The 25,698-nt window shown below is 37.2% G+C and overlaps 2 protein-coding genes across 5 annotated transcripts; both read left to right on the top strand.

Annotated features, from left to right (window-relative positions):
* The first annotated feature begins 420 nt into the window (after positions 1-420).
* On the top strand, positions 421-17,491 carry LOC130430474 (uncharacterized). Of its 4 annotated transcripts, XM_056759589.1 has the most exons (8): positions 421-525; positions 606-763; positions 8,606-8,929; positions 9,131-9,460; positions 9,992-10,105; positions 12,205-12,537; positions 14,337-14,453; positions 16,045-17,491. In XM_056759589.1, exons 3-8 carry the CDS (start codon positions 8,650-8,652, stop codon positions 16,134-16,136), a joined length of 1,266 nt encoding a protein of 421 aa, XP_056615567.1. In that variant the 5' UTR covers positions 421-525; positions 606-763; positions 8,606-8,649; the 3' UTR covers positions 16,137-17,491. The 4 variants fall into 4 exon arrangements, with proteins under 4 accessions (XP_056615567.1, XP_056615568.1, XP_056615566.1 ...); XM_056759590.1 differs by having other exon boundaries at positions 454-738; XM_056759588.1 differs by having other exon boundaries at positions 454-763.
* A 2,548-nt stretch (positions 17,492-20,039) lies between these two features.
* LOC130429846 (E3 SUMO-protein ligase ZBED1-like) lies at positions 20,040-22,260 on the top strand. The gene is made up of 3 exons (XM_056758672.1): positions 20,040-20,098; positions 20,344-21,417; positions 21,660-22,260. Exons 1-3 carry the CDS (start codon positions 20,040-20,042, stop codon positions 22,258-22,260), a joined length of 1,734 nt encoding a protein of 577 aa, XP_056614650.1.
* Positions 22,261-25,698: the final 3,438 nt, after the last annotated feature.

Raw genomic sequence — 25,698 nt, 5'->3', positions numbered from 1 at the left:
TACGTTCTTCTTCGGCTGTGTTTTGGAGGCAGCTTGCAAAGCCACTACATAGAAGGATTCGCAGAAGAAGAGGAAGAACAATAACAACATTTACTTGTTTTTTATTAGAAATATCATGTGTACAATCATAATTTGCATAAATCAGGTATAAATTATATTATAATGCTTTCACATCCTCTCTTGTGTAGTCCTCCCGGGTAACGTTAGCTCCTCTGCCTCTCCCTGCCTGCATCTCCAACAGCCCTACCTCTCCGCACTCTTCCTCTCCTTCTTATTACCAGTGTTAAGTCCTCTGATTGACTCTGTGATGATGAGATAAACGTCTGCTAAAACTTTAGCGGTAACATTATGTAACGGGAGTATTTTTCTCTATGGGACTTTTATTATGACAGGGTTTTTTTCTCTGCCGTGCGCGGGGAAAGATAAAAAAGACGTCTGGGAAATAAGGGAGGAGCATCAGAGCAACAGAGAACGGTGTTGGAGACCGGCTGAGAGCACGAGATAGAGTTGCTGGGGCCAGGACACGTAAGAGTGCTTATGCGAGCTGATCGATCGATTTTGGAGGAGTGATTCGTTTTTTGAAAGACGTTTTTTTTGTGATCCAGATCATTTAGCTATGCGCGCCTCGTGCGAGCTAAACAGAGCTGCGCCATTTTGCTCCTTACATTTGAGTTCTCTTCCTGGGTCAAGCGGAAGCTGTCTCGTGAATAAGATTCCTTCGCTCTTAAGACTTCCAGGGTAATGTTTTAATTTTCCCTACGAGGTGAGACTTACAGTCCCGTTACAATTACACGCCTTAGCATTAGCAAGTCCTTTCAATAATCTGTGAATTGCTATGCAAAATAAGCGAAAAATCACTGACACAATGTTAAAAAAGTAACAATAATATTCACTATAACGATTAGAGTAAATGATGAATTAAGTTAATTTATTTTTTTATTATATTTTCTATCTATCTTATAAGCTACTCAAACACGCAGTGTTTTTAGATGGCGCAGCATTATCTTCAGATCACAGAGCTGTGCTTCACAAACAGTCTGTGCTAAAAACATAATCGCTGCCTTTGCTATTACACAATAACACTATAGAGATCAATTTAACCATGATGACAAGTGTGATTAATTTAGCAGCCATAGATGTTAAAAAGTACATATTAAGAGATCATGTAACTTATATTTCATACATTAATAATGTTTTTACATCTTGTGTGTAAACTTGTTGTTGGACACTCCATAAACCAAAATAGGACCTTAAATATCAAGGAATATTTGCTCTTTAATGTTTTTTATCCTACTTGATTTTGTTGCTGTAATTAATGAAGTTTTATTTGATGAATGTTTAATTAATTCATCATGTTTAAGTGAACTAAATTAATTGTTTATGAGTCGGATGAATCGGTTGATTATTTAAAGTTTAAAACAGATACTTGATACTGTCAATCACAAAGTTCTTTTATCTAGATTAACATATTTCAATTTCTCTGAACAAGCCCTCAACTGGATAAAATCAAACCTGTCCAGTAGAACGCAATGTGTCTCATTCTGTGAATGTCCAGTCGGGGTCCCCCAAGGCTTCATACTTGGTCCAATTCTGTTTACATTGAATATAAATGATCTGCCAGAGGCATGTGAAGATGTTGATGTTCAGATGTGTGCAGACTATGCAGTAACCTTCACATATGCCAAGAACTACCAAGAGATAAAAACTATGTGGTATTGTAGTGCGCATGCCCAGTAGAGGTATCTGTATCCCTTTAAGTCAAAACCCACAAACTAGCGTCAAACGGAAAGCTGAGCTCAGAGATCGGAAATGTCAGTGACATCTTGTGTGTTTATCAACATCAGAACAGCGTGTAGTGAGAACGTGTGTATAAAGTATTGGTGACCAGTAGATTATTTTGCGTTATTCTGTGTCTACACCCGACCCGATTCGAAGCAGTGACGGCAAAATAATTAAGGATCTACAGACACCTTTTAATTCCTCAGTTTAAACTGAAGAGCGAAGACTTGTAATTAAGTCAACAGGAAGTAGAAGCGTGTGGTGTTATTCAGGCTGTGTGAGTGAGTGCCTCAGAGGTGCAAATACTACATAGTTTCATAAAATCAACGGATTATCTCCATTAAGTCATTTGGTACTCAAAGGAATAAACAGAAAAATGAAGATCATGATTGTGTGTTTATTACTCGTGTGCGGTAAGTGATTTGTTTTAATCTGAACAACACTTTCACATTATAAACTGAATGAGTGTATGTATACATACTGTAGTTGACATTATGTTAACTTTAGGCAGAGACGGACTAAGACAAGGGTCTCTGTTATCTTTTGATTACAATTATCGCCATGTGCAAAATTGCTATTGTAAACAAAGGTCCACAAAACTTGTCAAGCTTCCGTTATCTTCTGATTGGTTGACTGCTGTGAAACTGAAACTGATGAGCTGAGCTCCTTTTAAAAATAACAATTATTTCAATTTGACAAAGTATCTTAAAACTACGGCGATTATGTAAGTGACCTGCAAACGGCAAGAGAGTTTGTTTAGAATCATTAGGATTATTTATTTGATTTATTCGTTTTTCAGTGTTTTCATTTAGTGCCAAGTTTATTTGCACACACAGTGACTTTGTTTTGCTGAGAGAAGTTGCAGTATTTGTACATACAAATTCATGTTTATATACAATTATTTACAGGCCATTTCCAAAAGTTTGTTTTGCCTTAACTGGTTATTTTTTAATAAAAGAGCTGTTTCAATGAAGTGGTGCATGACTTTGCAAGCAGGAAGACAAGAAAGTGTTTTATGTTCCTGGTTGCATATTTGCTGTGTTGTATGTCGCTGCAGCATGAACACTCACTCTGTGAAACACCTGTTCATCCCCCTGACCACCTATAGTGTTCATCACCGTGGCCAAGAGGAGCCCCTGACCGCCTGTGTCTGTGTAAGGCAGCTGGAAAAGTGCTAAGAATAAAGTTTGTTTTAGATGCTAGGACACAAAACAATAAAACCTAATTTGTTGCTAGATCTTGAGGATTGAGATCCTTTCCTCCCATCAGGGGTTGATGTCCATGAACTGAACTCTTCTTATCACACCTCTCTCATCCCCTTCATCTCTTCAGACCTTGATCATTGGAAAAGTGCTTACACATTCCATATTGTGTTTATAATGTTTTGTCACGTTATGAAGATTTGATCATCATGTTTGGTATTGTTTTAAAGGTCTTGGTGGGATGGGTAAAAGGGTCTAGTTCCTTCAAACCTAACAAAGAGTCTATTAGAGCTTTTTTAACTTCAGGACATTACGTGGACTCCTCTTAGAGGATTGGCTTCATCGGGGAATCCTGTTCATACGTCTGGGTATATAAGGTGCTTTGGAAAAGACTCAGAGAAGCTTTTGTTACCAGAACTTCCCACACTGCAACTGTGTGTCTCAGGTTTCTGACGAAAAGTTGTTGGATATCCGAACCGACCACGTGAGGCGATTCGCAGGCCTGTAGAGGTCCAAGCGAGGCAGGGAGATAAGAACAAATATTTAACTTCACATCCCGATCTTGTCCCGTGATAAGTTGTCGAGGGCCACGTGACGCAACGTTCTGTTAGGTATTGGGCTCCTGGGGCCTGCGCGGGGCTTATGGGAGGCTCTGACACCCACAACCTATCGTCTTATTTTCACAGGTTGCTATCGTACGATGGCCCCGGAACGGCCCTGGGGAGTTTGAGTGACCTCAACTTAAATTCCTTTGGTGGTGCCCATCGGGAAACTCTGCCCAAAATAGGCGTCTTGGGGGATGCGTAGGCGCCTCGCTTACTTCGGTCTCCTGAGCCCGCTGGTAGGCTGCAAGGTGTCGCTTAGGCGAGTTGATCCACGGTGCAGAAAGTTGAATATACTTTCTTAATTTAAGATGAAGGGTTCTGATCACAGATGCAGAACACCACACAGCAACTTTTCTGTATTGCACCATGCAAAAGTCAGTAGTAATCATTACAATAAGTTAAGACCCAGTGGGTAATAAGCTCTACACACCACGTCCATTCTAATGTGGTTTTCCCCCACGACATAAACAGACCTTTCTGTTGATTCCCAGTAGTGCAGACACTCAGACAAACACACTGATAAACATGTTATTTGAATGACTTTGAAAATGAAAACGAAAATTGAGAAACAAAAGCAAAAATAAAATCATTAATAATAAAAAATAAATGTAAAAAAGTTTGACTTGAGATTTTAGTGAAAATGAATGTAAAATCACCAATTGCATTTTCTATTTGATAGGGACAAAGTATTTACATTTATTTTTGCTCATATTGGCGACACAGTTATTTTTAAATAAAATTGTTGATTAGTTCTTAATTTTCATCGTTCTGTTTATTTATTTACATTTGGCAGGAATTCCCTTCCATACAAGAAATCCTCCCGTGCCTAAAGAAAAAGGTTCATATTAATTAAGTATTTTGTGCCTGAGGTGGAGAAATACGTTTTTTTTAAATCGTTGGAGATTTTTGTGATTCAGCATTATTAATTGTGTGTCCAATTGAGTCTATGGGTGCTTCTCAATATGCCTCCTCGCTCCTCTGTCCTATGACCCAGAAACAGATGGAGCTCAGACTAACTGCCTATATCTCTATAACTGCACCTGGAGGAAGTGAAGAGCGAGGAGGCTTTCTGAGGAGACACTAGCAAGGATAACCAGGTGTTTCCTTTGTGTTAGTACGGCCAGCCGGGGTAGTTAATCCTGATGTCTGTGTGGGTCCTAATGTCCCAGTATACACTGTATATAAAGTCTGCAGATTTTATGGTGAAAAACTGCTAAACCATGACAGTAAAAGACCGTAAACATTGAATGGTTTATTTCAGTTTGAGTAAAAATGAAACACCGCTAATGTATATATCAGCCAAAACAGTATTTTTGCTGGTTTTGGGGGGAAAATACATTACTCCACTCTAAAATACGCTGGCACCGTGTTTGTAATAAAAATATACTGTAATTTTTACATTTATTTTTTGTACAAAATACTTTTCCTCACAGTTAAATGTACTAAACACAGTATCACTAACAAAATAAACATATAAGAGCCATCACTGTAATTCTTGCATTAGTTTTTTGTAAAAAATAGTTTTTGTACTGTTAAACGTAATGGCCATCGTTTGATGTGTTTTCCGGCTAAACTAAATATTGTCAAGGAGGTGACCTAAAATGATGCCCGGGGCCATCTGCATGACAACCAAATGTAATGACACCCACCTGTCAATCAAGTGGTCACACTGTTAATTTTGCATAACTTTAAGCCTTAATAAGATTAAGATGTCCACACTCCAGCCTGCTAGCCTGACATAACAGCTCTCCTGACAGACACACCATCAGAGACTTAGGATCCGGTCGAATAGTCAATTTTTTTTAGCTTTAAGCATTTCCTAACCACTTCCTTGACCTTGATGGAAAACGTCATGAGGTCAAGGAAAGATGTATTGGAGAATTCATAAGGAGTTAGGAGAAGATGACCACGGTGTTCAGAGAATCCAACTGCATGCACTAGAGTAAGTCATGATGCAACGGTGAATGTTATTGACATGATCTGTGGTAAAACTACAAAACTCAGGAGATGGACTACAAAACGCTCATATGAGAAACTTACTAGATATGTTCTTCCTGTGTTTTTAAAGCAGGAAATATAAACATGGAAAACCCGGTGAAAAGTATGACTTCATTATCAACAGAGAGAGAGAAAGAGAAAGAAAGAAACACAGAAAGCGAAAGAAATAGAGGGAGAGAGAGAAAGTTAGGGGAATTTGAGGCTTTACTTTCACTTTTACATGTATTTAGAGCTACAAATGTCTTGAATATGATTTTCATAATCACCAATTAATCTGTTTAATATATATATAATATAATACCTTTCATATTAAATGAAACGGGTTGTAGGCTTGAAGTTTGCTTACCTTGTATGTAGTTTTTGGTGAGCTAAGTAAGACACTGAGGTTTTACTAAGAACATTATTAATTATATTATTATATTATAGCAAATTGTTAATTGTACAGTAAAACACTGTCACATTTCATGTTAAAACCTTAGTTTTTGTGTGTCAGGAATTTATACAGAATAAAATAGTATTTTATATTAGATATTGTTAATTGTACAGTATAACACTAATATTTCATGGTACAACCTTTATTTTATGGTTATTTATATGGTACTTTTATGTCATATATTGCAAAATTGCTTCTTTTGATGGAAGAAAAATTGTTTTACACAGTAAAATGTGGAATAAAGTGCCAACATTAATCGTCAAATCAACAGTACTTATATCTTAATACCATAACAGTAGAACAAGTTCCACTGTTTTTATTACATTGAAATTCTGGCAACCACAGCTGCCAGTTTGTTTCGATTGAAACAACAATTTTTCCAATAACTATACGTTGAAACACGTATATATTTAATGGAAAACCTTTATTTATAGGATATTTAAAGAGAATTTAAACAGAATAAAGTAGTATTTTATATAAAAATACTGTTAATTGTACAGTAAAAACTGTTATATTTAAGGCAAAACATTAATTTTATATAGTATTGTTATGTCAATTATGAAGCAAAACAATTTTTTTAAATGAAAAAAATATGTATTTACACGGTAAAATATGGAATAAAATACCAACATTACCTCCAAAATTAAGAGTATAAATATCCTTTTCCCCGTAATATCAGAAAAAGTTTTATTATATATTTTATCATACGTATTTATTATATATATATATATATATATATATATATATATATATATATATATACAGTTGAAAGAAAGAGTATGTGAACCCTTTGGGCTTACTTGGATTTCTTCATAAATTGGTCATAAAATGTGTTCTGATCTTGATCTAAGTCACAACAATAGAGAAACACAGTCTGCTTAAACTAATACCGCACAAACATTATACGTTTTCATGTTTTTATTGAACACAACATGTAAACATTCATAGTGCAGGGTGGAAAAAGTATGTGAACCTTTGGGTTTAATAACTGGTTGACCCTCCTTTGGCAGCAATAACCTCAAGCAAACGTTTCCTATAGTTGCAGATCAGACCTGCACAACGTTCAGGAGAAATTTTGGACCATTCCTCTTTACAAAAGTGTTTCAGTTCATCAATATTCTTGGGATGTCTGGTGTGAATCGCTCTCTTGAGGTCATGCCACAGCATCTCAATCGGGTTGAGGTCAGGACTCTGACTGGGCCACTCCAGAAGGCGTATTTTCTTCTGTTGAAGCCATTCTGTTGTTGATTTACTTCTATGCTTTGGGTCGTTGTCCTGTTGCATCGTCCATCCTCTGTTAAGCTTCAGTTGGCGGACAGATGGTCTTAAGTTTTCCTGCAAAATGTCTTGATAAACTTTGGAATTCATTTTTCCATCGATAACAGTAATCCGTCCAGGGCCTGAGGCAGCAAAGCAGCCCCAAACCATGATGCCCCCTCCACCATATTTCACAGTTGGGATGAGGTTTTGATGTTGGTGTGCTGTGCCTTTTGTTCTCCACACATAGCGTTGTGTGTTCTTTCCAAACAACTCAATTTTGGTTTCATCTGTCCACAGAATGTTTTGCCAGTAGTGCTGTGGAACATCCAGGTGCTCTTTTGCAAACTTCGAACGTGCTGCAATGTTTTTTTTGGACAGCAGTAGCTTCCTCCGTGGTGTCCTCCCATGAAGTCCATTCTTGTTTAATGTTTTCCTTATTGTCGATTTGTCAACAAAAATGTTAGCATGTGCCAGAGATTTCTGTAAGTGTTTAGCTGACACTCTAGGATTCTTCTTCACCTCATTGAGCATTCTGCGCTGTGCTCTTGCAGTCATCTTTACAGGACGACCACGCCTAGGGAGTGTAGCAACAGTGCTGAACTTTCTCCATTTGTAGACAATCTGTCTTACCGTGGACACATGGACAACAAGGCTTTTAGATATACTTTAGTAGCCCTTTGCAGCTTTATGTAAGTCAACAATTCTTGATCGTAGGTCTTCTGAGAGGTCTTTTGTGCGAGGCATGGTTCACATCAGACAACGCTTCTTCAGAACAGCAAACTCAAAACTGGTGTGTGTTTTTTATTGGACAGGCCAGCTTTAATCAACACATCCAATCTCATCCAATCTCATCACACACGTAAAGTTTTTTTTTACACTGTAAGTGACAGGGACACTATACTGTCATAAGTACCGTCCTTCGGATGAGACGTTAAACTGAGGTCCCGACTCTCTGTGGTCATTACAAATCCCATGATGTGCTTCGATTAAGAGTTGTGGTGTAATCCTGGTATCCTGGCCAAATTTGCCCCTTTCGCCTCTAAACATCATGGCCTCCTAATCATCTCCATGTATACCAATTGGCTTGGTTAAAAAACCTGTCTCTTCTCCACCAATAAGCTGGTGTGTGGTGGGCTTTCTGGCACAATTTGGCTGCGGTCGCATCACCCAGGTGGATGCTGTACACTCGTGGTAGTTGTGGAGATGCCCATTTACCATGTAAGGGCTTTGAGTGCCCAGGCAGAAATGTGCTATATAAATGTAATGAATTTGATGTGAGTACTAACATATTTAATGTCTGAACTACTGTTTGTGTTTGTGTTGTTCAGGTGTGTTTAGTGTTGATGCAGATGAAGTGAAGTCAGTGTCAGTGATGGAGGGAGATTCTGTCACACTACACACTAATGTCACTGACATACAGACATCTGATGTGATACGGTGGAGGTTTGGAGAAGGTGAATCCAGGGATCTTTTAGTTGATATTGATAAAAACACTATCAAATATAATGGTCCATTCAAAGACAGACTGCACGCAGACATTCAGACTGGAGATCTCACCATCACAAACATGAGAATCAAACACTCTGGACCCTATGAAGTACAGATCAGCAGAGCTACAACAACATACAAGAGTTTCAGAGTTAATGTCACAGGTACTGTAAGTACTATGAAGATGATTTTATTTACATTTATTCATTTGGCAGATGTTTTTATCCAAAGTGACTACAAGTAGGAGAGCTTATAAACATTTTGTCAACAAGACAAATATTGGAATTTTACATAATTTGGTGTTGATGTGTCGATTCAATAGTAATGTTAAGATGATCTCACGCTGATCTCTGTCCATCTTGTAGTTGCTCCAAGTGTTTTCAGTGCTGGTGATGTGAAGTCTGTGACTGAGGGAGATTCTGTGACTCTACACACTGATGTCCAAACACAGAGAGATGATCTGATACTGTGGAGGTTTGGAGATGATGGTGTTCTCATAGCTAAACATGATAAAGAAGACAATAAGAGCTCACTATATGATGCTGATGGGAGATTCAGAGACAGACTGAAGCTGGATCTTCACACTGGATCTCTCATCATCACAAACACCAAAACCACAGACACTGGACTTTATAAACTAAAGATCAGCAGCAATAGAGACACAAAATACAAGACATTCAGTGTTTCTGTCAGTGGTGAGTATCTCAGTTCTCTCATATTAATATCAGTTGTGTGTGAATAATTTAGTTTAAAAATTAAACTCTTGCTTTTGAGTTTATTGTACTTTGAAAATCTACATGATAGTACATGATAGATAGGAAAATAAATAAAAATGCTGTATTACACATGCATGGCCAGTGGGTGGTGCTGTTACGCATACCCTGTTTTAATACAAAAGCACTTGATACAACACCATTGTTTTCAAAAACTTGCACTTTGAGACCCGATTTGAAAAGTTTGTATTTTCATTGCCCCAAAACGCTGTTGTCGTAGAAAACGCTTAAAAAGATTTCAGTTTGTAGTTGAATACGGTGTCGTGTAAATGGCTCCTTTAATCTGGCACACCCAAGAAAGAACAAAGTTTCAAGATCAAGACTCTAAAACATGGTAGAAAGAAGACTATTACTTACAAACTTTGAGAAAAGACATTTCTTGTGTTTGTCTTAAACTGACATGAATATGTGTGTGTTTGATGTGATCTTGAGTCTTTCTCTCTATCATTACAGATGGAGGTCTATCTTCAGGAGGTGTAGCTGGAATAGTCTTTGGTGTTCTGCTGTGTATTGTTGTTGTTGTATTTGTGTTTTACCGCATTAATTATGAACGTCAGAAACAAATGGGTGAGTTTCATCTTCAGCTGATACTGTAATAAGATGTTAATATGGCTGCATTATCTACCTACCTACCTACCTACCTACCTACCTATCTATCTATCTATCTATCTATCTATCTATCTATCTATCTATCTATCTATCTATCTATCTATCTATCTATCTATCTATCTATCTATCTATCTATCTATCTTTCTAAATGGCACTGAATGACCATATGAATAGACCAATCACGGCAGAATAGACTATCTGACCAATCAGATAAGAGTAGGCTGGTTGAAAGTAGGGGATTTGATGGATGATTCGCTGATCGAATCATTTGAGGGTCAGTCAAGAAGTAAAGTAAGAAAAACTGCCTATTATAACATAATGATAGTGTTTTTACACAGTTTATGCATGTAAACCTGTTGTTGGACATAACATAAACCAAAATAGGACTTTAAAAAATTAAGGAATATTTACTCTTTAACGTTTTTTTTGTTTCCATCAGTGTTGTATAAAGTACTTGAAAGCAACACTTGAGTGAAAGTACAAGTATCGTACTAGAAAAAGACTTTGGTAGAAGTGAAAGTTACCTTTTACAATAGTACTTAAGTAAAAGTCTTAAAGTATCTGATATATACTTTACTTAAGTATCAAAATTAATTTTCTGATATTTAATGTACTTAAGTATTTGAAGTAAAAGTAACTTCTTTTTTTCTAGAACTTTGATTGTGAACTTTATTGTGGCTTTCTTATAGTAAAGCATGAAGCATATTCAGGGTATCTTCTTAATCTCACTCTCACAAAATCAGTCTTTTCCAGGACTTTTCAGGCACAATTCTCTTAAGTTCAAAAAACAAACAGCATATTTTTGAGCTGACATCAAAAACCCCCCCAAAAAAACAGAAATTTCACTTTTGTATGAACTCAAAATGTAAAATGAAATATAAATAGTAACATTTCTTTCAAAAAAAAAAAGTCCTGCTTGTAGGGACTCGGGAGAACATTATAGCGTTTTATTTTTTTGTTGCTGATGTTTATTTTATGAATAAAATAAATATTCAAATAAATATTTTAATGGAGTAACCGTTTTATAAAAGCAAAAAGCCCCTTGAAGCCGTGTTTTACAGTGGATTTAGAACAGCTAAGGGGGTTCTTACATCATGTCAGTTAACGTTACTTAGCAATGTTAAAAGGCAGACTTTAGCCTGGCCATCACGTTAGCCAGATATCTGATACGTTTATGATAACTAATGTTGAATCACATTGACATTGTGGCTTTACTGAATTTCTATTAATTTAACCTGCCTCGATGTGCTTCTTCAGGTTGGACGGGGAGTTTTTGAATGCCAAAATTTCAGTGACTTTCGGTAGGCATAACAGGCACTTCATCCGGTAGGAAGAATCTTTCACTCCAACGTACAGAAACATTTCTTCCAAATACGGCCACGGATGTATAACGTTATCTTCACCCTGTTCACCGAGTTCACCACTATCGTCGGGGTGGTCGTCTAAGATAACGGGAGGTCCTCCAGTAGGTGCTTCCATGGCGCCGGCGGTTTCAGTTGTGCTTCCTTCGCCTTTGGCAACAAATAAGCGTTACGCTGAAATAGAGCGTGCGGAGCGTGCGTAATGTAATGTAGGAGAAGTGATTCGCCAAACCTCCCTTATTGCAGTCGCACACATTTCTTCTTCTGATTACTTTATTTAGTAGTAACGAGTAAAAAGGATGCTTAGTGGAAATATATCGGAGTAAAAGTATACATTTTATTTAGGAAATGTAGTGGAGTAAAAGTGAAAGTTGACAAATTTAAATAGCGAAGTAAAGTACAGATGCGTGAAATGTCTACTTAAGTACAGTAACGAAGTATTTGTACTCCCTTACATTACAACACTGGTTTCCATAAGTTCTACTTGATTTTGCTGCAGTAATAAATGAAGTTAACTGTGAAGTAATAAATGTGAACACACCCTTACTGTATATTTAGGTCTCACATTACCTTCATGTCAGAACTCTGACCTTTGTGTTTCTCTTGACAATGTTGATGATCTTTACCTGTTCACTGGATGATAATGTTCATATTTCTTTCTCTTGTGTTTCTCTCTTCTATGTGCTGCTGTAACAGTTAAAGAAAAGACAGTGATTGAGAACAAGAGTTCTGTCACTCTTGAGTCTGATGTCACTGAACTCCAGTCTGATGATGTGATCGAGTGGAGCTTTAGAGATAAAGTGATAGTCATATTCAGTATGAACAACAAGCTCTTTACTGATGAACAGAGACTCAGAGACAGACTGCAGGTGGATGATCAGACTGGATCTCTCATCATCACAAACATCAGAACAGAAGACGCTGGACTGTATAAAGTAAAGATCAGCAGCAGCAGTCGACAGAAATCATTCCTTCAGTTCATCACAGGTGGAGGACCATCATACCGTCAATTCAATGTTATTGTTACAGGTAAAACTCTCGGGTCTATTGATATAACTCGTACCTTCAATTGTCTTTGTTTATCATAACCTGATATTAATCTTGAGTAGTATTAAATACTTCATATCTTCAAAGAGTATTTAGTTTGATCTTGGGCTGCACTGTTTATCGTATTTTAATCCTGATAACCATTAATGCTTCTCACAATTAATTGAGCATAATTGTTATGATATTAATGTTTTAAAGCAAGCACAAAACTCTCGATAAGGTCAGAAAATCATCACTCTCAGACTAAAAGCTTTTATCTTTTAAACTTAAAGTTTAAAGCTTTTTTTAAATCATTTTGATGTTCATTGTGTAATTTCAGACTTTGGCAGGAAGACCTTACAGGTGCTTCAGGATTTCAACATATTGTGGTGTAACGTTTACCAGTGGTTTGTCTTCTAACTGTCGTCCCAACTGTCTTGAAATGATAAAAAGCTTCTTCCGTTTAGTTGTGTGCTTCAAACTTTCTCATGATCTTCTTTACCGCATTGGGGAAGTCTAGGGAATAGTACAATTGATCGTTTTTTTGTATTTCTTCTATTTCAAAATTATGGCACCGACACTCGTCTACTTCTCACCAAGCATCTGTCTGTATTTTTTCTTCAGTCTATTCAAGGTTTGTGAAGGTCTAAGATCTTGTCCCTGACATCCCTTAAAGCCTATTTGGTCTGGACCATGGTGGTGGAGAGGTTGAATGAAAGAGTTATACACATAACAAGCTGATATAGGAGTTCTGTCTTAAAGTGACAGGACTAATCTGTGCTCCATATAGGAATATAACCAATCTGTGGAGCCTGAATTCTTGCTAGTTGGTTGGGGATCAAAATCTTTTTTCACTAACTGAAATGAAAAATATATTGTAACCTGTATATAACATTTTTCCCCCAGAATTTTTTTGTGATATTCAGTTTTTATCAGTTAAAATAAACCTATCATAAAATTATGGACCCTTCATTTCTTTGAAAGCAGGCAAATTTACAAATTCAGCAGGTGATCAAATAATTATTTCCTTCAATGTATATAAGACAGATACCGCCTTATGATTTATGATTATATCCCTTTTTAACTCTGTAAAGAAGTCAGAATACATGAACTGGCATTTACCCCCCACCACCCATGGGCGTTAATCCCGTGGGGGATGGAGGGACACGTCTTGCTCCATCCGAGGGTTGGTCCCCCCAAACCAATTAAACTCACATTCTCTATTGTCATAAATATATTTATGTTTACCTAAACTAATTGTGTTCCTGTTGAGTTCCCCCTCCCCTGCCTCTCGCAGTGGTTTGGCCCACTGCCTGCTCTCATCTCACCTGCACATTGCGCAACACATTCAACTCAGGTATGCGCCTCAGTTCATCAGTGGTTGTTGAACTCCAGTAAGAAGGCTATTTTATTCACTTTTAATAAAGTGATTCTCTTTAATGTTATGATGTTAAATGGATAAGGTACACATTCAGTTTACTGAAACTCGGGCGATTCATCAACGAGTACAACACAGAATTTAAGACGATGTCGCAGTATAAATCAGTATAACAAGTGTTTAAAAAGTGACTCATTGTTAACATTTAGCGTCATGGGTAGTGTGTTGTTATATGTGTTTCCTGTCTTCAAAACAGAGACAAAAAATATATAAAAAACAAACACGGTAACGGGGATGCTCCAAATCATTTTGTCATGTTTGTTTGACAAATATGTCTTTGAGTAACATAAATGACATGCCTGTTTGTGATATTAGAAATGTTCATGTGTTTCTCTCTTTTCTCTTCTATGTGCTGCTGTTGTAGATGAAGAGAGGACAGAAGCAGAAGTGTTGGCAGATTCTGTTTCTCCAGAGATTGATGTTACTGAAAGGGAGACTGGTGATGTGAGAGCAGGTGCTTCATGTATTGTTTATGTCAGGGGTAAGTAAAGCTCAAGTTAATGTGATGAGAATGACATGTTTTTATATGAAGTGTTGTATTAATATTACTTGTATTCAGTTTTTATCTTCTCCATACATTTTCAACCAATTGCTTCATGTGTAAGTGATCCTTCACCCAAAAATGAAAATTGTCATCATTTCCTCACCTTTGACTTTTTCCAAATGTGTATTAATATCTTTGTTCTGATGAACACAGATACAGATATTGTGAAGAATGCTTATAACCAGACAGATCTCAACACCCATTGACTCCCATAGTAGGATTTATTTATCATTTTTTTGTTCTGTTGAACACAAAGGAAGATATTTTGAAGAATGTGGGACAGCAAACGGTTCTGAAGCACTTTTGACCGCCATTGTGCTTTATCCTAATATGGGAGTCAATGAGTGTTGAGTCTTTTATATCTGATGTGATGATGAGAGATGATGAAATCTCTGGGAATTGACTGCAAACTCTCCAGCATAAACACGGAAGAGTCGGACACTTGTGTTATAAACAAAGACACACATCACACTACTAATATGTCTCTTTATAATTGGTAATATTTTCTTGATTATTTTTGTTATTTGCCAATTTGAGTGAACTGTCTCTTAAAGGATATAAAATAAGATTAATAAGTTATTAAGTATCTTTCTGTGTTTTGGATCACCATTACAATCAAATCAAAAATAGGTCTGATGTTGTGATAGAAAGCTTCTGCAGATCTGGGAGAACAAAGACAAGACACAGAGAGGCATTAACTTTGAGCTCATTTATTTTAGGGAACACACTTTACACACTGCACAATAAGACACCTGTTATAATCAAATAAGGTATAGAAAATGTATGGAACAAGAATGTGTAGGGTCTGTTTAAAACCTAACAAACAACTACACAAAGAATGTCGGCCCCCTTCTCCAAAGGCCTTGTAAACAATAGACTATATTTATTCCTGGCGGGAACTAAAATCTAACAGTAATTTAAATCAAGATCCAGTGGATCTCACAAAATAAAAGCATTCTGGTGACTGGAATCAATGTAGATGACTATACAGATTTACTGAAAAGAGTGGGTGTTAAATGAAGAAGATTTTCTCTGTCAGTTCATATTGTGTATAAGTGACCTGAGTATGACATATTCACAAGGTAAATAAATCAAGTCTTGTTTTTCAATAATCCGATTAATTTCAGAGCAGCTTTTCAAACCTCTTTACATTTCTTTGATCAGATGAATATAAAGGAAGATATTTGTAAGAATGTCAACAACCAAACAGTTTTTGGACCCCCTTGACCACCATAGTAGGAAAAGTAAATACTATGACAGTCAACGAGGAATGAGATCTGTTTGGAGACTGACATTCTTCCAAATATCTTCCTTTGTGTTTAGCAGAACAAAGATATTTATACTGCACTGAACAATATGAGGGTGAGTGAGAGCTGATTGTTTTCTCTTACTTTGTAAGTCACTTTGGATGAAGGCGTGTGCTAAATGACAGTGTAAATGATGACAGACTTTCCATTTTTGGGTGAACTGCCCATTTAAACATTTGTGGAACCAACATTTTTCATGAAGTAAATGTTTGTTTAAACAGATGTTGTGACAGATTCAACAGGATCAGCAGAAGACCCAACAGTTGTGAAGCCTTTACTGAATGAAGCAGAAGATGTAGTAGATGCTCAGTAGATGTAAATGCTAGATCAGCTGATAGATGCTCAACATCACTCCTATTACATCATCTACAGCAGCGTGTCTCGATGAAAGCAACATTATTTGAATTCAGATATTCTTTGTGGGCGTTAACAAGTTTATACCAAATATCAAGTCATGATGTAAATGTTTACCTGCAGAACATTATGATATGCATCAAGAGCAGCTAGTGCGCAAACTGTGTTTTGACCACACACGCACGCACACACCATGTGATGATTTCAGCCAATCACAGCATGTTCAGAAGTCGAGCGCGACAGTGAGCACAACACGATACGCTCACAGTCCTCGTGACATGCATCCAAAATTCTGCTGCTTCACGCCGGACAAAGCTCTTGACGGCACTCACAACCAAGAATTGAGAAACATACCAATAAGTTCTTATTCTCCTCGAGATGCGAGCACCACCTTGTCTGTAGAAAACCTTTGGAACTGTGTGTACTTTTACTCTTACTTGAGTGTTTGTCTTAAAGAAATCTGTACTTTTACTTCGTTACACTGCATGACGTTCCTTTGTTACTTCATTCCTGAGTGACTGATTCTTTTGAGTCGATTCTTTTCAAAGCATTAATTGAACACTGGAGGAAACCAGCAGAACAGTTTCATGAATCACTTCAGATGATTTGTCCATATATTCCACTCAAGAGTTTTTCATTTAACTCTCATTCCTCACAACCTGTGTCTGCACACTCTCTGGAGAAGACAAATCTGCATAAGCTACTGCTTAATCTATATAAATAATATTTTAGTTTGTAATGCGTAGTCTGTCGTAATGTATTGTTTTTTTGCTCTTGGTCTACTGTCACAGTATTTTTGTAAGTCTGACAGAAACCTAGTGTTTATGTTCTGCAGACAGCTAGATATGTTATATAGTGTTTATTTCTATTTCCAGCACTGTGACATAAGAGGTTCTTGTAAATAATAACTGTAATATGCATCACTGGTCAATCATTCATCCATGTCAATAAAAACATTCTGCTAACTACTAAAACAAGATGGAAACAACCAAACTATGGGACGCGTGAAGGAACAAACAGCTCATAATCTACTTTTTTATACAAAAATAGACACGATGCATTAACACTTTTATTTGCTTGGTGTGAATCTCATCTTTATAGATGTCATATATGTACATGTAACAGTTCTGATACACCTTTGTGCCTGATCAGTTTAATGGATGAACACTTTTTTATAAATATTGTTTTAAACATGTGCTAGTTTTGTTTTCAGCTTTGACATGTGTAACTGAAAGAATACAAAATATTTGCAATTGTCTTTAGTAAATGAATAAAACTTTACTTGAAATGTTTGGGTCTGTGTGTTACATGATTAAATGTGTAGAGCAAGAGGTTTTGTGTTACTTATCATTTACCACGTTTTTACTCTTTGCATATTTTGGACAATGTTTCACTATTTTTTAAACATGTTCTGTGTATTATTGAGGCTCATGCTGCAAGAAAATAAAAACTAGTCTGACAACATGTTCTGTTTGCTGGTATATCACAATATGATGCGGTTCTTCATCCCATTAGTCTAATTATCTTACATGTCACGTCACTAGGAGGTGCTCTGGAAAAAAAAGATGATTGAACTGGAGAGTCACTTATGATTGAATGTCTTTCAAAACTTCGGCTAACTCTTTATTTTCCACATTAAAACATATTTGATGAATAAGAGTGCAAATTAAAATTGTGCGTTTTAAATGCGTGATCAGCCTGAACGAGTTGCCTTATGAAAAAGTATACTGTATGGGGTGTTAAAGGGTTTAAGATTAGTCCTAGACTAAAATAAATATTAGATCTGTCTAAAACGAAACAAAATAACCAACACATCTTCAAATAGATCAATGTTATTGTAATTGTTAATGCAAGAAATTATTTTTGACCTGTTTTAATAAAATATTTCTTGTTATTGTTGCCTAGGGAACTGCCCATAACGTTTAATAGTTAAACACTCTCAGTATTTACATTTTAAATAAACAAATAAATTAACGTCTTTAAGATACAAAATAAAAATAATAATAATGTCCTTCATTTGTTTTTGTTTTCTAGTTTAGAGATGTTTCTGTGGTCTTTATCACATTCATTTATTTTTAACAGTAAGTTAGACAGAACTTTATCTAGCTCATTTGGACATATCTTTCTCATCAGATCATTTCATTTGTGACACCTTTGGCTTGTTTTGGATTACACGGTGCCTGGTGCCAAAAATGAATGAGAACCACCGCTCCAGCCTGTGAGAGGAAACATTATAAACAAATATTAAAACAGAAGAACCAGATTGGTATTAGTCCAGAAGTTATGATGAGGAAGACAGCGATGATATACTGTATACAGTGAGCTGTAGTATAAGATGACACTGTGTTATCATTTTAAACATATAAACAATATTGAGTCAATAAGTCCTGAAGTTTGGATGATATCTCATCTATTAGTCAGTAGACTTCAATTCGATCTTTACTCACCTAGTTTCTAAAAGTCTTTATTACGAGAATACAATTTGTCGCAAGATTTACTTGAGGCATAAAAACACTATAAATCTCAAATCCTGCAGAGACGCACAAACTCTTCCATAATTCTATGTCACCTTAATTTTACCAAAGTCAATCAGAAGAGAAGTCGTGCCACTCGACAGCCATGTTTGCAACGCCTCCGGGCAACTATTTCTGTCAATAGCAAGTTATACTTGGAGGAAGACTGACATTTCTAAAATTGCCGGCTAAATTCCCCTTTAAACGATATATTTACAAACAACTTTTAAAACTGACATCAGCTGTACCAAAACATCTGTTTTCTAAGATTAAATTGCACTTGAAAAAGCCCCTCCCCCTAAGGATGTCAGACTGTGACAGATGACGACTGGCTCTGTTTATGGGAGGGCGGGACTTCCTTCACGTCAGCGGCCATATTGAGCTCTGCATTCCTCCCCATTAGTGATGGGAAGTTCGGATCATTTTACTGACTCGGACCTTTGAGTCTCGTTCAGCAAAATGAACGAATCTTTTTTCGAGTCATATCGTTCATTTTAGCAAAATATAATTCAAATATTACAGGTTACTTTCCAAACACATCTACTACTTATGCAAACGTTTATTACATTTACAAACAATACAAAACGTTAATGTTATAAGAAACAGAAAATATGAATTAATTGTTAACCTGGGTCTTTAGTCTATGATTAGCTCACCTCATCTGACAACAAGTCTTCGGGTCTGACGCGTTCGTTCATCACGTGACAGTTTCGTAGGCTAAACCAATGCAGTCAGAGCCGGAAAGAGAATTGATTAGTTCACCTCTCGAGTCTTCGGGTTCGAGTCGTTCGTTCTTTTGTCACGTGACCACTTGCCGTATCAGTATAAAATACTATAAAGTAAACATGTATTTTTTGTATGTTGGATTTTATTTAAGGAGTTATCATAAAATTATAAAAATATGTGTAATTATCATTTTTCTAGAAATAAAAATGGTCTGCTCATTTATGTCACTATATTTTTGTTACTGTTTCTTCAGGATCTGTGTTATTTTATATATAAATAAAACAATAATATATTGATTGATTTGTCATTAAACTGTCTTTGTCCATCAATAAACAAACACTAGGACTAGGCAATATAATAAAAAAAATCCAAGCCTAAAATTACAAAGCACTTTTTATTCCAATTTTGACCATTTTAACTAGGCAGACTTGACATATTGGTTTAATATTTGTATAAGAAAATTGGTCAAAAATTGGTCACAGTGACATAAAGCAAATAACATTTTGAATTTGAATGATTAATGTCAGTTTAACATATTAAGGTTATGATAACGTCAGCTTCAACATTTGTAACCAAACTGACATAAAACTGGAGAGTTAAAGTGATTTACTTAGAAATAGAGGATGCATGGGTCACACAAAGTTCAGCTGAAGGACAACTGTCACTCTGGACTGTCACCAAGGTGACCATTCCACACCCACCCCCACTAGGTGAGGGCAGGAGAAGAGCCTCAGAAATATTCTAACATCTCAGGAGAATGATCACTAGAAAAAGGAGTGATGTTTGGATTCATTTTGTGGCAACTTCAGCCATTGAAGCAAAATGCAACATATGCAAAAAATGTTTTTCAACAAAAGGAGGAAGCACTTCTGATTTGAGGAGGCACCTTAGATCCTCACATCCTTCTGTGCTGTTAGCACACGTTAGAACAGAGAATGAAGATGATAGCCCTGCAGCAGCTGGAGCTGTTTCTACCACCACCACTTCTTCAGCTGGACCTTCGACAGCTTTGGCTGGCATGCTGACCACATCTACTGCATCCAGTACACCAGCAGCACCCACCACCATCCAAGGACCAGTTAGGCCAAGGAGGCCACAACAGCAAACTTCCCTGAGCAGTTTTGTAACAAGACCAATGGATCCATTAAGACAAAGCAAACTTGATGAGGCTCTGGTGAGAATGATTGCTTGTGACTTTCAGCCATTTTCTATAGTGGAGGACAAGGGCTTTAAGGAATATTCACATCTTCTGGACCCATCATACAGTCTACCTAGCAGAAAAACATTGTCAAAAACTGTAATGCCTAGGCTGTATGACAAGTTAAGAGGTAATTTAATGGACAAAATCAAGAGTGCCTCTGCTGTTTGTCTCACAACAGACTGCTGGACCTCTTTGACTACAGAAAGTTACATGACTGTGACATGCCATTTCATAGAGGACTTTCAGATTACCTCCTATCTTCTGGACTGCTTTGTTTTGACGGAGAGACACACTGCTGCTCACCTGGCAAGTGAGCTGACAAGAGTTACAAATGAATGGGGTGTGGGTGACAAAATTGTAGCTTGTGTTACAGACAATGCCAGCAACATTGTTTCAGCCCCGAAAGACCATCTCCACTGGGACCACATACCTTGTTTCGCACATATGCTGAACCTCATTGTCAGAGCTGCATTGAAGGAGGTCCAAGCAATATTGCAAAAGGTCAAGACAATAGTTGAATACTTCCATAGAAGTACAGTTGCTTCAGACAAGCTCAAGGCCACACAAAAACAGATGGGTCAAGAGACATTGCGGTTAAAACAGGATGTGGCCACAAGGTGGAATTCAACATATTACATGTTGAAAAGATTTACTGAAATCAAAGATCCAATCATCTCCACCCTGGCACTTACTAATGCATCTGTGCCAACCTTGTCGCCAGAGGAATGGAACATTTACAGAGAAATTTTGGACATTATTAAGCCATTTGAGGAGGTCACCACTGAACTGAGTGCAGGAAAGTAAGTATAGTTCAACATTTTTTATTATTATTAATTTTAAAACATTTTAAACTCTCTTAATGATCCATGTTTTTCTGTATCCTTATTCATAACAGAGAAGTATATGAAGTACTGTTTTTTTTTGCTATAATTAATTTATAAACTATTTGTAATCTTCATAGGTTTGTGACTGCCTCCAAAGTCATTTTGATGATAAGAGGTCTTCAGAGGATTGTCACCCGATAGTAAAGAAATCCCTCCAGCTCTGACCATGTTAAGAAACTAGTGGATTCCCTGATGTTGGAAATGACAAAGAGGTTTGGCAAAGTAGAACACATTCAGAAGCTTGCTGATGCTACTTGCCTGGACCCAAGGTTCAAAAAGCAAGCTTTTGTCAATCAGCAGGCAGCAGAAGAGACAGTAAAGAGGGTTACAGCAGCTGCAGCAGCTATGAACGCTGTTCCGAGTGAGGAAGAGAATACTTCAGATAGATCTTCTGAAGGTGGCACTGGTGCAACTGCCAGTGCAGGGGCCATGTTTTGGGAAGACTTTGACGAGAGGGTAGCAAGCTTGAGGCCTTCTGCTACCACTTCTAAGACGTCAGATGCTATGATGGAGATGCGGGCCTACCTTGCAGAGCCCCTCTTATCCCGCACATCAGACCCCCTGGCCTGGTGGAGGAGCTGTTCACCAGTATACAAAACCCTTTCTGAGGTCATGAAGGCAAGACTTTGCATTGTGGCCACATCTGTTCCATCTGAAAGATTTTTTTCTAAAACTGGGCAGATTATCTCGGAAAGAAGAAACAGACTCAGCCCATCCAAGGTCCGGGAGCTTGTATTTTTGAATGCAAACATGGCTTAAAGGATGTTCTAAAATATAGCCACAGTGTGTTATCTGTTTAAGCTTATTTATTTTATTTTTTATAAAAAGCCTAGTTTGTTGTGCAATATTTTGTTTTAGTTTTTCTTAAGGCTCTGTGGCTTTAGTTTATTTGCATTTCTTGTGTTTTTTATTTAAATTGTTTTAATTTATTTTGGAATTGTAATCCTCTTTGCTTAAGCTTTTCTGAAACAAAAATAAACAATAAAAAAACATTCAAGAGTGTGTACACAGTGTTAATGTCTAAAGTGTCTTATGTTACAAAAGTATAGTAAGTAACACTATAGTCTAATCTAAAGGGCTAACTCAAAGGAAATTAATTCAACAAGTTATTGTATTTTATGAAGATTAGACTTATTGTTTTTAAAGCATAACCAACTCTTTATTATCTTTATTTCCACATTCAGTGTTATGGAAAAGAACCATCGAGACAGAAATTAAAAGCAATAATTTGAGCCCAGAAATGACTGTGCATATGCACCAGTTTGAAAGAAATATTGTAAATTAACAAATTTCTCTGTCAAAATGCTGTCACGTCACATGACAAAAGAACAAACGACTCGAACCCGAAGACTCGAGAGGTGAACTAATCAATTCTCTTTCAGGCTCTGACTGCATTGCTCATGCGTACGGGGCTGTCACGTGATGAACGAACGACTCAAACCCGAAGACTCGAGAGGTGAACTAATCAATTCTCTTTCCGGCTCTGACTGCATTTGTTAAGCGTCCGGAGCATGCGCGACTGAACAAATCACTTCCCAAGACGACTCGTTCTTCCCGAGTCACATTTAAGATTCGTTCAAAATGAACGAATCGTTCACGAACGGCCCATCACTACTCCCCATTCATTGTCATAACATTTACATTTACATTTAGTCATTTAGCAGACGCTTTTATCCAAAGCGACTTATAAGTGGGGTAGATAATGGAAACAATTGGGACAGCATAAGTACAACAAAAGCATAAGTGCAATCAAAGAGAAGACTAGTCTTATATAGCCTAACACAGTAAACGGAACCATTCATTCATACATTTTTTTTTTTTTTTTTAGAGTATAGAAGAAAAGAGCAGAGAAGAAAAGCGTCATAACAGATCAGTCAGATGTTGGCGGAAGAGATGTGTTTTCAGGCGTTTCTTAAAGATGGCTACAGAATCTGCAGATCTTGCAGCAGTGGGCAGATCATTCCACATAGGTGGAACAGATCCGGAGAAGGTGCGCGAGAGAGATTTTTTACCTTTATGTGATGGCATCACAAGACGTCGTTCGTTTGCAGACCGTAGGGGCTCAAAAACAGAGGCTCATCTATAGACTTGATCTGCGTCGTGTCAAATGTGGAAGTGCGGCTTGGAATTGCACGGCCTCAGCCAGTTTGGTCTACATACAATCACTTTTCCCATTCAACAGAGCAAGATACATAGAAAAACTGAGCCGTGTTGGGTGGAAGAGTCGACCCAAAGAAATGGCCGGAGGTGACGTTTCGCAACAAATTTTTGTAACTGATTGTGTCTCCAGTTAGACGACAACTGTAATATCAGTATCTCAGGGTCATCAAACAGTCTGCATTTTTATCCCATGTTCTTTAAAGCTATGATATTAAAGACTAGTATGTCTTAAAATGTTAAATGAATACATTTCATGAACAGCTTTGATTGTAACACGCATCACTTTCCCACTTAACATCAGGTTCCAAAGCAATTGTTCTGACAGGAACTCAAATCATGTTACGAAGTGACGTACATACGCTGGGGTGTGGTTACACGAGGCGTTTCAGTCAGGTCTGTGTAAGCTTTCGTTTTTAGATAGAATGCATCTTGTTACGAAACGTTATTTTTTGCAGTTTTTCGTGTCTAATGAATTCTTTTGGTTTTACACAATCAGGACGTAAACAAAAACAAACAACGTTTAAACCGTGGGCTTCGTTTTTATATTTAATCCCAAACATGCATCAATCACCCTTTGTTAATTCTTCTATTTGTGCATGTCGGCTAATTGTGTTCACGATTCAGTTTAACTGTAGACAACAGAGTAAATAGAGTATATATGAGTAAATAAAGAGGACGCAGTGATTATCAAACACATTGAACATTTTTTTTTTCCTGCAGGTGTGTTTGGTGCTGATGTTATTAAAGTGTCAGTGATAGAGGGAGAATCTGTCACTCTTTTCATTAATCCTGATGACATCTCAGAGACGTCTATTTGATGTCTGCATTTACTTCTGCAAGACATTTTTGTTTTTGCTGTTTGCTCATCTGCAACAATTCTCTGAAACCTTTGCTGGCAGATGTCACATAAACATCCAGAAGATGTCTTTTAGATGTTTAGGATTAAGGATGGATGTAAAACTGCTCTTTCTAAGATGTTTATCAGATGTTTTTGCACCATAGAGGTCTGGTAGATCTTTAGCAAACATCTCACAGACGTACCTATGCTATCTGGGACTATACACGAGTGATTGAAATCTGTGAACTGACTGTGTACAGTTGCCCTTCTCTTCTCTGCTTTCTTAAAAAATCTGACTTTCTGACAATAAAGAAAATTGAGAACAAAAAACAGGATGTACATTTATTAGAAATCTTAAACTGATTTATTTAATGACAGTTAGAAATGATTAGAAATAGTTTTTAGCGTGTGTTGCCATGTTTAACCGCTAGATAGATATACAGACTTCTGCATGAGGAGAGTCTGTCCTTGACTGCAGGGTGTTTCCTTGGAGCTTAATCACCTGAGAACATGACCACACCTCAAAGTGTCTTTATACGCCGTAAAATGTTGATGCTAGAATTTACAAATGAGTTGTGAAGTTGCCAAAGTCGTTACATTTGTATTTATCTCATCTCAGGCAGTTCCATCTCCTCCCAGGAGCTGAGTGGCCGTCTGACAATCCCAGCTCTGACGGGATGCCCCGTCCCAGTTATGCTCTCTACGTTTTGCTGTGTTGGCTAAATGCAATGGACTATCTTTACAAATAGAAAACAAAACTGATCTGGACGTTAAAGTTTCTTATTGATGCTATCAGTTCCACCTTAAAAAACGCAAGCATCCGCTTTTCCAGTTTCTTATTCACGCTTAGCTTAGGGAACATCTCGCGTTTATCTTCTTTACGTTTTTGATACTGTGGAGGTTTGGAGATGATGGTGTTCTCATAGCTAAACATGAAGAAGAAGACAACAAGAGCTCAATGAATGATGTTGATGGGAGATTCAGAGACAGACTGAAGCTGGATCCTCACACTGGATCTCTCATCATCACCATTCATCTTCAGCTAATACTGTAATGAGAAATCATATACATTCATTGTATTAATATGAAAATGTTATAGGTGTAAGATGGTAGATCTATCGCTCTCTCCCCCTCCCTCTCTCTCCCCATCCCTCTCTCTCTCTCTCTCTCTCCCCGTTCCCTCTCTCTGTCTCCCCCTC

Source organism: Triplophysa dalaica, chromosome 10 (genome assembly GCF_015846415.1).
Source record: "Triplophysa dalaica isolate WHDGS20190420 chromosome 10, ASM1584641v1, whole genome shotgun sequence".
NCBI classification, from domain to species: domain Eukaryota; kingdom Metazoa; phylum Chordata; class Actinopteri; order Cypriniformes; family Nemacheilidae; genus Triplophysa; species Triplophysa dalaica.
The sequence above is the reverse complement of the archived record's forward strand: the minus strand, read 5'-3'. Positions and strand labels throughout refer to the sequence as shown.